Below are 13,861 nucleotides of genomic sequence, written 5' to 3'. Positions count from 1 at the left end.
AGTCTACTCATGGTTGTGATTTCACAGACATACAGTTGGACAATCTGCTTATTTAAAAGAAACCACAACAGTGATTTCCATATTTAAGCAAAGCTATCTTTGGTCTCTTCCTGTTTACTCATGACCACATAATATGCAAATGACTGACTGACCTCACTTAAGCCACTTCTTGACCCAAAAAAAAATGATGCCTGTTGAGATGGAGCTGATGTGCATAGTTAACAAACACTCTGTGCGCCTACCATGTGCCATGGTTTGTTATTTATCTTAATCTCAACAATTCTCTGAGATACTATTTCTATTTTATTCAAGAAAAGGCTTGAGGAGGGGGGGTAAGTCAACTTGCCTAAAATCAAAATTTAAAGTGCCAGGGCTTAAACACAGGACTCCTGACACCAAGTCTAGTACTGTATGTACTGCTTGCTCTACAGCAAGGTGGCTTGGCGGTTAGTTAAGCTCTCATACTTCAAGGGACAATATTAGGCCTCACTAAAGCTTCCCACATGTTGTACAGCAGTTCTAATAGGTAATGTTAGTAAATCTGCACATTCATTTCTAAAGCTCGTTCTTAGACTCAACACACAAAGATCCCATCACCATCCTCACCCTTCTGGAGCATTGCCTCTGGAGTGAGCATTAATCCTCATGAGAGTTTCAATGGTGTGGAACAGATCTGCCTCAGTAACATGAGCAACACTCCTTTCATCCACCAGCAGGATTTTTACCAATTGCATAGCAAATGCCACGGCCATGTAGTTTAAACCATTCTCCATTGACTGGCAACACAGAAAGCACAACGTAAGATAGACAACACTTATGGCAAACACACTTCCCAGCTACCAGAGCCCTTTTTCTGTTTAAGAAAATTCCTTCCATACCTGTGCTAGGTGAAGATCATACTGCTGCATATTAACCAAATGATTGCGAATTAGCAACTCCACTGCTTCAACATTGTATTTATATTCATCCCGACATTCAATTAGGCACCTAGAAAAAGTGTTTCTTTACTCATATAGGCTTAACCATACTGTAACAGGTAAAAGAAAGATCCTATTTTATTCAGTGGTAATTTGTTCCAAATTAAGGATGCTTTGAGAACCAAATGCAAATCAGTATCCAAAATTCAAAATAGCCAATAATGAAGCAGAACAGACAGCACAGTGTTAAAACTCAAGCTTTTCTTTCAAAGCCTAGAAAACAAAGCATTCCACTTAAGACATTGAAATATTTATATGTGAACACCACTGCCAAGAAATCATTGAAACCTTTTAAAACCAATGATCTGCAATTTATTCCCCAAAGCAAAGTACTGGTTTTGTATATTTGTCAAAGTCCCATTTGCCTTCTAGAAAAAAAGGAAACCTCTGGACATGAAAAGGGCCATGTATCTTAGAAAGCAGTCTAATAAACAGTACTTGTTTAAGATGGATACTGACCTTGTGATCTGTTTGTTACACCATGGAGACCCATATGCCCGGCCATCCTGAAGAGCTTTTAAGACCAAAAGGTGGCACTCCCTGTAGCGCAGCAATAGGTCAGCATCAGCACCACTTGTGGCATCTAGTAAACCCTCTACAGCCTATGGAAGAAAAACAGTATTCACAAACATGGAAAATATAGTATTCAGCCCAACTTTCAAAGCCAAAAACCAAACCTTAACAGAAATTACAATGTATCTTCTGGAGCCTGGAGTTAACAATGTCTCCACTCACCAAAACCCTTTTCACACACACACACACACACACACACACACACACACACACACACACACACACACACACACACTCTCTCTCTCTCTCTCTGTCTCTCTCTCTCTCAATTCTAATTTATATTCACATGTGTTCTTCACATAAAAAGTCCCACTGTCCCTACACAGTCAAAATCCAATGGTCCGTAACAACCCTCCCACATAACCCACCTACGTGGATCAACCTTTCCCTCCAAATCTAAAGTGCTGTCTTTTAAAGTTTCTTAAATAACTGTGTTTTCAAAAAATTGTAATAAAAAAAGATTTTCCCACTTTGCCGTTGGTAAGTGCCATGACTACATTCTGTTCTGGGGAAAAACTCACCCAATTTTTACCAAACAAAATTTGTTTTATCTTAATTTTAAAATCTGAATCTAACTTAAGTAGGCGATGGTGCAGGTCACTAGATTTACAAACATAGTTTCTTCTTAAAAATAACATTTAATGGGGCACCTGGGTGGCTGAGTCAGTTAAGCATCTATCTGACTGTTGACTTCGGCTCAGGTCATGCTCTCATGGTTCATGGGATTGAGCCCCCATGTTGGCTCTGTGCTGATGGGGTGGAGCCTGGTTAGAATTCTCTCATTCCGTCTCTCTGCCCATCCCCTGCTCCCTCTCTAACAAACTTAAAAAAGAACTAACCTTCTGGAGCAATCCAAGAGCAGCTATGGCATCCCGAGAGTTTCGAGATAATACTACAACCTCCAAAAGACTTCTAAGAGCCTGAGCTTGAGGATTCATGGCCAAAGTTGGTGGGATGGCATGTAGGTGCTGCTCCAGTTCTGTAATGCACTTATCATAAATCTGAGCTACATCATCTGTTGCCCAAGCTTGCTGTTTGAGAGAAGGAAAGAACCAAAAAAGAGATAAGCAAAAATTTTTCAGATTTTTCACTGGCACATGCAGCAATTAAAAAGTATTTTAGTATGTTTACTCCCTTGATTCCCCCCCCCCCCAATCAAAACAGAGGGGCGGCTCTTCCATTCCTTTCCTGAACTATTCAATCTTAATGACATGAGGTGGGGCAGTGCAAGGCAGGGATGCGAGAAGGGGTACTTCAACTTGACTATGGAAGGCCTGACAGACATCAACATAATCAAGTAATCAAAGAAAACAAGACAGATAATGGGACAGGATATAGCCTAGGAAAGTAGGTAATCCAAACCACAGAAAATATAGTACCCAGTCCAGCTGTCAAAGCCTAACAGAATAATAACACAGCATCATTTCTGTGATAAATATATCAAAGATGCACTATTTGAATCTATTCCTGAGAACATACTGAACAAATCCAAACCAGGACATTCTAGAAAATAACTAGCCTGTAGTCTGCAAAAGTGTCAAGGTCATGAAAGATGAGGAAAAGGTAAGGTGCTATACCAGACTGACCTGGAGGAAACTTTAAAAACATAACTAACTAAAAATGTGTGATTCTGAAATAAGTCCTTTTAACTATAAACAGATGATACTAGGACACTTCATAAAATCTGAATGAGGTCTCAGGATTAGGTATTAATGTATCAGTATTAACGTCCTGATTTCAATAGCTGTACTATGGTCACACAGGAGAATGTCTTTGTAGATAACACAGACCAAAGTATTTGAAAGTGACTGGGACACCAGGGTCAGCATCTTATATTCAAACGGTTCAGGGGCAAAATGTTTTCCCCTACATCTCCCAACTTTTCTGTAAATAATTATATCAAAATTTTAGAAACTCTTTTTACAAAACATAGGCAAAGTGATGGGGTCACCATGTAAATTCCTTTAATTAGGCCAAAACATGAAAATCAACCTCATGGATTTAAAAAAAATAAAAAAGTTCCTCTGTGTGCCATCCTGATCTAATACAAAGAATAACTATACTCATCAACCGTGGGGTAATTTTCCCCCCTTTAACTTAAACTCTCAGGAAGCAAGAGATAGATTTGATAAAAACATTCAAATTAAAATGTAAAACATTCAATTTAATCGAAGGAACAATTTACCTTCATGGGTTGGGCTAAAAATCCTGTAGGCTGACTTAAATCATTTGTGGGCAAGAAGCCAGGCACATTGCGCGCAAACTCTTCATAAACAGCCAGCTGCTTTGGGTCCACACCACCAACCTGGAAAGAAGAAAACCTATTTTGACAGGATCCTCTTCACAGAATCGAAGCAAAGTTCTTTGAAAGTGGTAAGTTTGCATGGAAGTACGCACAGGGATTCTGGAGAAGGCACACAGGAGTCACTACAACATATAATAGTGTAATTGCACATGTATGTGTGTGCACACAACTCACAGTGTTTCCCATTTCCCTGAATCCTGTCAAAAGTCCCCTTTGTTTAAAAATTCATTTGAGTTTTTCTAGGGAAAAATACCTCAAATAGGAACACATAAAGTGAAATTCTCTAATGGAGCTGGTAACAGTGATCAGGTTTCTTACATCTTCTCACTAATAAGTAGTTAATAATTAAAACAGAAGTACTAGAAGGCAAGACCAAGTTGTAAAACACAAAAACTAACAGGCACATGAACTCTTTACATAGGGATGCGACAACTGGCAAGTGCATGCAATCTAAGGTAACTTTTCTTTTTTAAAATTGTTTAAGTAATCTCTACACCCCATGTGGGGCTTGAACTCACGACCCTTAGATCAAGAATTGTATTCTCTACCAACTGAACCAGCCCAGTGACCCCATCTAAGATATCTTTATGCCTTCTCCACAGGTAGACTACAAGTGATACGCGCTACTGAGGGTGGGATATTGTCTCAGAAACAACATGTAACCCCACTGTCTAAGTCCTGGTGAGGAGTTTAAGCAACATAAACAGAAAAAAAACAAAGATGGGTAGGGAGAGACAATGCCCCCAATTCTTACTTTCAGCCTGATTTGCTCTGGCATCCGCTCAGCTTGATATGTTAACACAACAGGATCACAGTACCTGCGACCTTCTTGCCTAGCATGTTTTCTCAGTTCAAATTCCTGCAAATAAAAAAAGTCACTGAGGTTCTTGTTATGAGGCATTTTCTTAAATAGAAAAAAAAAATACTTAAATGACAAAGGCTAAACACTTACAGTTGCTAATCTCTTGTCCATCTCAGGACCTGCTTTTTCTACTGCAGTCTTCTGAATAAAACAGCAAGCTAATTCACAATTGTCCTGAGCTAACTGAGCAGCTGCCTGATCCATCATTTCCCTCTGTTGTGGCGATGCAGTCTTTTGGAAGGGGAAGAGAAAGAAAGAAAACAATTTAAAGTTTTCTGTAGATAGATAGGTAAGACAGATAATAGGAGATGCAATGCTTATACAAATTTTTAAAGTTCTGACTCTATTTATGACTTACTAGCTGTGACCACAAAATAGCCTAAAATCATCTTCATCTGTAAGATTAAAATACTACTCAACCAAAACACTTTATTTTCAGGTTGTTATGAAGACAGTGAACAATATGGAAACAGTAAAGCAGTTAAAAAAAAAAAAGGCGGTGGGGGAGGCATCATTAACCATGGCATGTAAGACCCAAAATTAGCAAATGAGTTAACCTGAGGAAAGAGTGTAATTGTGTGTGTACACAAAGTCACTTTACACAGTTTTCCACTGACCTACTACAAGTGCTTTAATCTAAATTCTTAATAATTACCAGAAACAATATTGTTAACTTCTGTATTTTTAAACCTTCATGTCTTTAAACCAATAAATATTTGGATATCTACTATCTGCAAAACACTGTGTTGAGGATACAATAGTGAGCAAAAAAACATGAGGCTTCACCTCACAGCATTTACAATTCAACAGGAGGAAAGACATCAAATGTGATGACATGCAAAGAAAAAGAAACTCAGGCACGCATAAGAAATTATGTATTCCACCAAGAAAATAATCAACCTACACGAAGGGCTGAGGCAAAACTGTTTTTCAGGTTGGTAGATATACTCATAAGCAAAGGTTCCCTGCAGGTAATCATAGCCATTCCAGCTGTTAAGTTCCGCATCATGTGATGAGCTGCTATTCGCATTCGAGATTCCTCAGAATCCAGGGCAAAATCCTTCCTGACTATTTGCTCACAAGTAGTCATAGCAATCTTAATTGATCGATCCACCACAGGATGGACCAGCTCCTGGACAGCCCGTTCAATTGCCTGGCGCACACACTGCTTCAACTGTGGATGAGCCTGAAACAAGGGAATCTAGGTGGGGGAAACAAGTTAAGTCAACAGCTTGTTTAAGGTAAGACAACCCAACTTACATCAGTCATCACACCTGTGATTTTGGAAATGACTTCAAAGTTAACCATTAACTACCAATTTCTACTTTAAATTAACCAATGAAAAGCTCAGGAAATAGAAACTAGTCTACAGAGAGAGTACTATTCGTTATACCTTATGATATGTGATAATAAATAGGTCTTTGCGTTTTTAAAAATTCTAAAAGTTTGATGTGCAAATTTTTTATTGCAGGATCCATTATGTGCTTAGTTAAAATCTGTAGCTTAAGTACTCTCAAAGACCCAGGCGCTTCGGGGCGCCTGGGTCGCTCAGTCAGTTGAGCGTCTGACTTCAGCTCGGTCATGATCTCACAGTCTGTGGATTCAAGCCCCGCGTTGGGCTCTGTGCTGACAGCTCAGGGCCTGGAGCCTGCTTCAGATTCTGTGTCTCCCTCTCTCTCTGCCCCTCCCCTGCTCATGCTCTCTGTCTCAAAAAGAAATAAAAACATTCAAAAAAACCTTTTTTAAATAAAAAAAATGTAGCTTCTATAGTTGCGTGGAGAAATAAATGCAGAAAGAATCAGGTTAACAGAGAAAAGGATTTCTACAGAAACATTACTACAAATAATTCTCCAGAATAGCAAACATTTACATTACCATACATTGAAGCCACTTTGCTTCACTTGAATGACTGTTTCTAATCTTTTATCTCTGGTATGCCCTAATACTCACTTGATCTCTTTAACTTAATGAATTTGTGAGAAACTTCTAAAATACTCATGATGGATACATAAAAATATTCAGATTACTGACAGTGTTATAAAGGGGAATCACAATTTCTAAATCTAAGGGCTCCCCCACCCCACAAAAAATTAAGTGCCATGGGGGTACAGGAGGGAGACCTAGGTTAAGATTTTTAAATTTTTTAATGTTTACTTATTTTTGAGAGATAGACACAGCGTAAGCAGGGGAGAAGAGAGAGAGAGAGGGAGAGACAGAATCTGAAGCAGGGCCCAGGCTCTGAGCTGTCAGCACAGAGCCCAATGAGGGGAGTGAAATCACAAACCATGAGATCATGACCTAAGCCGAAGTCAGATGCTTAACTAACTGAGCCACCCAGGCGCCCCTAAAATGATCTTTTTTAAATCCCTTTGTGTCCTTTAAATAAAAAAGCTCAATGTATTAATGTTATTCCTATATTTGTGAACATGGGCAGTTTCTAAAAATCAAACACTATGAATATTCCAGTATCTGATTCTGAACAAGTGTTAAGTAGACTAAAAGAAGATAATCATCACTCTCAATACACAGAGTAAAATACCTGTAACTATTGGCATTTTATATGACTTCAGACCAAACTTCCTTCTGGAATATAGAATGTAACTGAAAGTATTAAGTCCCACTTTTAGATCCTGGCTTGGAGACTTTACACATACACACAAGAATCAGCTCAGTTCTAGCTATCTACCAAAAGAAACGGCTTAATGCAAGGGCTAAGGGTGGCATGATAATGAAAATAAACAGCAAAAAACTATGGAATACTAAGGATCTTTTGGCCTGTGTAAGGTAATCTTGGCCATTGTGATTATATCGCCAGCTGATTAATACCACAGGGTTTAGATATGAGTAACCAACATAGGTGATTTCCAGTCACAATGACTATATTTTTAGAGTAGGAAAAAATCCCAGCTATACTATACAGCAGTTGCCAATCCCTCTTTCTGTACAAAATCCTCTAAGATCTAGGAATCCAGAAGGAAGGAGAAAAAGAAAAGGAAGGTGACCCATTTACCTTGTCATAAAGTAGGAATTGGGGGATAGAGCAGTTGTTTACTTACTGTTGGATTTAAGGTAATGTGTGGTGCCAGGCCTGCAAGGGAATAGACATTGATGTCGTGGTAGCTGTACTGTGGCTGTGGTGGAACTGTGGCTGTACAAGTGGTACTGGTAGCTGGTGTTGTAGAAGTTGCTGAATGTTAAAGACATAAAATAAGAGCTAATAAAAAGCACATTTCTTGACTTTGCTACAAAATCAAGGCATTAGGCAGTCTTTAACTGGATTAGTCTCTTGGGGGTGGGAGTGGGGGGTGAGAATGGCATAGGTCTCATTTTCCACCCTAAATTATAACAAAAAAATTTCTATTGTTTTAATACAGAGATTTGGACAAAGTATGTAAAGCTATGTCAGTGACAATACCCCTGCAAAATACCCTTTGCAGTTGCAAAGAAATCAACTGTGAGGACATGCTACAAGCCCCAAGACTTGTTATCAGCAAGCCCAAGACTTGTTGATAACTCTTCATTATAGACGTCTCTTTCCCATCTAGGCTGTTCTCTGGTTACAGTTGGGGATTCTTAGCTACTGACGAATGAGACAGAATGACAAGCTGGTTTATTCTCACACACCTCCTAATCTTTCATTCAATACTTCTATAGCCCCCACATTTCCAATCTATGATCCACGTATAATAATCCGCCCCCTGGGCAGGTCTAGCTGGTAGTCTGGCTACCATGTGAGGAGTAACACAGGCCCACCATGCCATGCAGTTCTTTCTGATCTCAAACACTCTAAAGAATCACCCGGCTTAGTTGGGATAGGATTAATGATACTTAGTTAAGAATACCATTAAGAATTACCCAGATGAATTCTGGAACTGAAGACAATACCTAGACATTACTAACTTCTCCTTAATAATTCAGATGGCTCACCAAAAAGTATACAAAATTTCAACACATTATGTGGAAAATTATAACTTGCCACATGCATAAAGATGTACCATTTAAGAAAATTCTGGTAAAGCAGAAGGCTAATTATCACACTTACTTGTGGTCGTGATGGGAGGGAGCTCTTCTGGCTGCTTGACATCTTTCTTTGGAGCAGAGAGTTGCTCATCTAAGTTCTTTAGGCGATCTTTATCCTTTAGGAGGTTTCCAGGTTTTAGCTCATTGATGTCTAATGCAAGGTTCTTGCAGAGGACCTCAATCTCAAACTTCAAGTTTAACTGCATAATTCAAATTATTTGAATTTTGAAAACAAAAATGTAGTTTTATTCACAATATATACTATTCTCATCCAATTGTTACAGTGCTTCCCCCCCCCGCCCCCTGCAATTCTCCGCCTTTCCTGTAAATTTTAATAATGTGAAGGATTAAGGAAGTTTCAAAGGATAAAGCAGCAACAAATGTACCTTTAAGTCATGTTCCTGATGTAGCTCTGCCAATACATTCATAATTGCCATCGTCCAGGGGTTGGGTGGCCTAAAAACCTAAAGAAAAGCTATTATGTTAAGTTGGTCCCCAAATCATTCTTTAATTCGCATTATTTAAAATACTTAGGCACTTACACCTGTGTGGCCATAATAATCTATATCATAATTTAGAAAACCATCAAAACCCAAAAACATCCATTAAAATCAGAGTTATTAAATGATGCTACCTTAATCTCTCACATTGGAAATCCGAGTTTCCCTGAGAAAGACTGAACTAGCTCTATCTTCAGAACTAAGGATATAATCTCATACCCTTTTGCTGAAACAGACTAACTCTTACAGATTAACCATCAATAAAATATTAAAATCTACTCACCACACTGCGAATGCTAGATTCTAAGACTTTGGCAACAAAGGGCACTACATAGAGCAACTCTTGTTGTCCTTTAACATAAGCCTCTAGCAGCAAAGATTTTACATCCAAGTCCTAGAATAAGAAAAATATTTTTAAAAGCTGGGAATATACTTCAAAACCCCTCACAAAGCACCAAAGAAAGGTATTTTGCAAACTCATTCCCAAATCAGGAATCAATATAATATGACCCTTGCCTTACAAAAAAAGGGTGACAACCAGACCTTACTGGCTTTTATTGTGCTCAACAATATAGAATCATGAGCATGCAATTACAGATTCAAAACATGGGCCAAACTCTTACAAACACCCCAAATCATTAAAACAGTCCCAAATACAGTCAAGACTTTTAGACATAATATGCTATATGAACATTCTCAATTTTTACATGAACCTCTGGCTGGAACTCACAGTGTGTAAGATGGGTTTATTTTTAGCTAATGTGATCATTCCTAGCCAATGTCCCAAATTCTTCAGCAAAGAACGATCTGAAAAATTGGCTGCAGCTTTATCAGAGGTCAGGAGCACCTGGTATAGGATTAAGAAATATAGAATAAGTTTAAGAAAAAATTCTCAACTGAATGTTTGAGAATTCCCTTTCATCCAACATTAAAAACAAGACGTCAATTCTGAGAACATACCCCAAAGTAGATCTACTCCATATTATTAGAGTGTAACTATACAAGGTTAAGGGGTCATGTATAGTCCTACAGAAAAGTATTTTAAAACTGAAATTTTTAGCTAGGTTTGAAGCAGGCACCCAAATGCAAATCTATTTTGAGGAACAAAATTCAATTCAAATGATGATTAAAGCTACGGTTCTAAGGCCTTCAAGACAACAAGCATATGAAGAAATGTAACCAAGATCACAGTATCTACTACAACCTTTTAGTATTATCCAGGTCACTATGTATCTCTAGAGAGAACTAAAATAACTTTCTGAAATACATTATAATAATGCTAAAGTGCTTCCTTTAAAATTTCTGGATTTAAATCTATATTTAATTACCTATCTATTTCATTAATTCTGTAGTTCTTACTTTCCTAAGGGGGACAGAAACATCACATGAGTGTGTTTTGGGGCAAGCATATACATCCATCTACATATTACTTCTTAATTTATGGCTATAAATTTAAAGTTGTAATTTAAATTTGTTTAAAAGAATCTTGAAATTTTGCTCCAGAATATGTAGAAACTTTTATATCCCAATCATCACTGCCATCAGATTAAAAAAAAACAAAAAACAAAAAGTGAGTATAGTTATGTTCCTTAACTCTACAGATCAACAGCAGAATGGCACAAAGTCAGCTGTGTAACACAAAGAGCCAGGAATTATTTTGCACTACAGCGTAACCAGGAATGGGAAAAATTTCCATCCACAGGTTTAAATATAGTGCTGGTTCCTAAGCCAATGCCCAAATCATTCATCAAAGAATGATTACAGCTATATGATAGGTTTTCTTGAAATGTTATTCCTCCTGAGAAATAAAATACCTAATTTCATGCAACAAGCGTTAGCACATTAGGAAAACTTTGACTCTAAACTGCCGAGAATCCTTAAAACAGCTATCCTACAAACAAGTCGAGAGTCTAAAGATACGTGGCACTTAAGAAGACATAAAAGACTCACTGGAGCATTGTCTTTGTAACAGTTAAAGTTATTAACAACCTAAATATCCATTAGCAATAAACATCCATACAACAGATTTCTAGAAGACTATTAAAAAAAAAAAAAACAGAAGTGAGGGACTAGAGCTAAGAGCATATTACAAACTAAAAGCAAGTTGAAAACATAAACAGAGGATCAAGAATTAAAACCATGCATGAAATGATGAAAACAAATTTAGAATAGTATAGCTACTTTCAAAGTAAACAGTATAGAGTACATCTTCATGAAATTCTTCGTGAAATTTAGTTCCGTATCTGAAACAAACCCTAGATAACCTAGAGAAAAAAACAGCCAATAAATACCTCCCCGCAAAATTCTGCTTGTACAATCAAGTATTTCCAAATTCAAAACAGTAATGAAAAGGAATAGAAGAACTAAATTTTACTTTGATGTTTCTGTAGGTCTCATTCAGAACCATCTTATTAAATTCAGGGTTCTTCAGCGTGTCAAGGAAATTTGAATACAGGCTGTGAAAGTTTGGCTCAATACTGACTCTCTTCATAACCAGGTATTGTGAAACCCAAGGCATAAATTCTTCCTTCACAGTTTCCTTTAGTTCTTCAACCTAGCCAATCAATATGACACAGGAAGTACACGGTTAAAAGATGATAAAATACAGCTTTGTGTTTCTTCTATGTAAACAATCCTATACCATGTGGCTCCTTGCAAAATTAGATGCTAAAGCTCCATGTTTCATCTCCCTCCACATGAGACATATGCTATGAAGTATAATATATTAAATTCTTGTTAGTACAAAGTCAATCATCTCTCAAACTGTGGGTGACTACGACTAAAACATCTATGGTTCCTTTCAACTTTAAGTCCCTCACCCTCACCTTACCCACCTCTCAATTTGACCAAACTTGCATATATTGCTAATGTACAGCCTGTTAACAGACTTAACATCAGAACCATATTTTCCTAAATTTCTATCTCCAGGAATCATCTCTAAAGTTTGAAATTTCTCTTCCAAAAGGACACTAAAGACTTATTTTATTCATAATCAATTCTGGTGGGATTTTGAAAGATGGTACATACATAATATCTCAAAACCTACTTGTTTAGGCTAATCTTACAGGCTAAAACAGGCATTTCCAATGAGTTATTATATAATCTTGAAAGAGAAGAATCCCTTCTTATGCTCTGCACAAGGTCTACCTCAGTTACTAGGCACCTAATAATAGCTCTGAATGGTCTCTGGGAGGACATGAGTTGTGATGAGGTATAAATGACATGTTCCATCATGATGAGATCGTGTAGTTTACTTCAAAAGCCTGTAAAACTCACCACAAAACTAGTACTATTTAACGGCTACAAAAACCACAGCCACTAATTGTATATCTGTATTCCCTTTGCTTTGATTCTATTACTTCAATCTTTAAATCTTTAAAGTAAACTGAGTATTTAAAAAGGTGCAGAAATCCCCCAACCCACTAGGGATAAAATAGATAGCATTCACAATGATATATAAACTATTATATCATGCTCACCTTTTGTGTCATATTCGACTGAGAGAGATTATTGAAGATAAAAGCAATTTTCTCTTGGATATTTTCTGGGGGCTCTACAATTCTCTCAGTTTGATCTGTGGCCACAAGCAACGTATCTATGTTTGTAGTATTAATAGAAGGCTAAAAACACAAAGTACATAAAATAAATGAACTGAAATACCTGTTTGACAAATCCCAGGGGAAAATGTATACATATTTAATATAAAACATATACACGGTATATATGGCTGTGCATTGGAACTGTTGGCAAGAATACATGTTGAACTGTTAATAGTGCCTGCCTCTGGGAAATCTGGGGGAGATACAAAGGGAGAAATGTTCATCTTTATACTTTACTAGGCATGTGCTGTTTATAATAAAATTAAAACACATGCTCACTCCTAGATACATTTACAACATAACAAATCCGAGAAAAGAAAAAAGATCTACTTACTGGCACATCTTTCTTAAAGCTGACTCCGGTTGGCCTGGTGACTGTAACCGTTTTAGCAACAGTGGTGGTTGTTGAGGTGGTTACCATCGTGCTAACCTGACCAGCAAGGGGAGCTTTTGCTGGAACCTGGGCCTGAGCCTGGGCCTGAGCCAGTGCAATACTTCCAGGGGTTGTGATAGAGCCCTGCATTTTCACAGGAGGATCTCTAGACTGCTGTCCATACTCAATATACTATAGGGGTAGGGAGACGGAAACACATTAAAAGAGTTCTTAACAAAAATTGAAAATTCTGAATTATACTCCCCTGACTTCTAACAAGGGAAAAATCATTTCAGAAGACTCTTCTGGCTCATCTATAACCCTTACTCCTTGCCCCATTTTGGTCCATATTTCTATACGTAATATATGTAAGTGGATACCAGGGGCTCTTTAGGAAGTAAAATATTAATGTGTCTTAAAAAATTTATGAGAACTAGTCTAGCAAAACACGTTCAAAACACCCACCAATGCTTGCATATATACCTCCGTAAATCCCTTAATATATATAAACCTTAACATTTTTAAATTTGTACAATAAACTGATCTCTTTTAATGAACACTGATGAGAAATCTGAGGCCTAAAAAATACATGGTAATGTGAATTATCTCTCAGCAAAGTATCACTACAAAACAAACACACTGTAGAAAGGCA

At 37.5% G+C, this 13,861-nt stretch overlaps 1 protein-coding gene and 1 non-coding gene across 8 annotated transcripts in view; both read right to left on the bottom strand.

The window, feature by feature from the left end:
- Positions 1 to 13,861, bottom strand: part of CNOT1 (CCR4-NOT transcription complex subunit 1) — a 105,215-nt gene that overhangs the window by 14,409 nt on the left and 76,945 nt on the right. For all 7 annotated transcript variants that reach the window (XM_025920769.2, XM_025920770.2, XM_086689290.1 and 4 more), the window contains exons 23-38: positions 13,171 to 13,401; positions 12,717 to 12,857; positions 11,612 to 11,791; positions 9,968 to 10,084; positions 9,521 to 9,631; positions 9,124 to 9,201; positions 8,760 to 8,937; positions 7,774 to 7,904; positions 5,622 to 5,918; positions 4,808 to 4,948; positions 4,610 to 4,714; positions 3,736 to 3,855; positions 2,390 to 2,581; positions 1,437 to 1,579; positions 879 to 987; positions 607 to 776 (exon numbers count right to left, since the gene is read on the bottom strand). In XM_025920769.2, the coding sequence (XP_025776554.1) occupies positions 607 to 776; positions 879 to 987; positions 1,437 to 1,579; positions 2,390 to 2,581; positions 3,736 to 3,855; positions 4,610 to 4,714; positions 4,808 to 4,948; positions 5,622 to 5,918; positions 7,774 to 7,904; positions 8,760 to 8,937; positions 9,124 to 9,201; positions 9,521 to 9,631; positions 9,968 to 10,084; positions 11,612 to 11,791; positions 12,717 to 12,857; positions 13,171 to 13,401 (2,444 nt within the window). The remainder of the gene's footprint in view (positions 1 to 606; positions 777 to 878; positions 988 to 1,436; positions 1,580 to 2,389; positions 2,582 to 3,735; positions 3,856 to 4,609; positions 4,715 to 4,807; positions 4,949 to 5,621; positions 5,919 to 7,773; positions 7,905 to 8,759; positions 8,938 to 9,123; positions 9,202 to 9,520; positions 9,632 to 9,967; positions 10,085 to 11,611; positions 11,792 to 12,716; positions 12,858 to 13,170; positions 13,402 to 13,861) is intronic.
- On the bottom strand, positions 10,818 to 10,955 carry LOC112857615 (small nucleolar RNA SNORA46). The gene has a single exon (XR_003223341.1). It is a non-coding gene; the product is annotated as a small nucleolar RNA SNORA46 (small nucleolar RNA).

The sequence above is a fragment of the Puma concolor genome, chromosome E2 (genome assembly GCF_028749965.1).
Source record: "Puma concolor isolate L17-30 chromosome E2, mPumCon1.1.hap2, whole genome shotgun sequence".
Lineage (NCBI taxonomy): Eukaryota > Metazoa > Chordata > Mammalia > Carnivora > Felidae > Puma > Puma concolor.
This window is presented reverse-complemented; position numbering and strand designations above follow the sequence as displayed.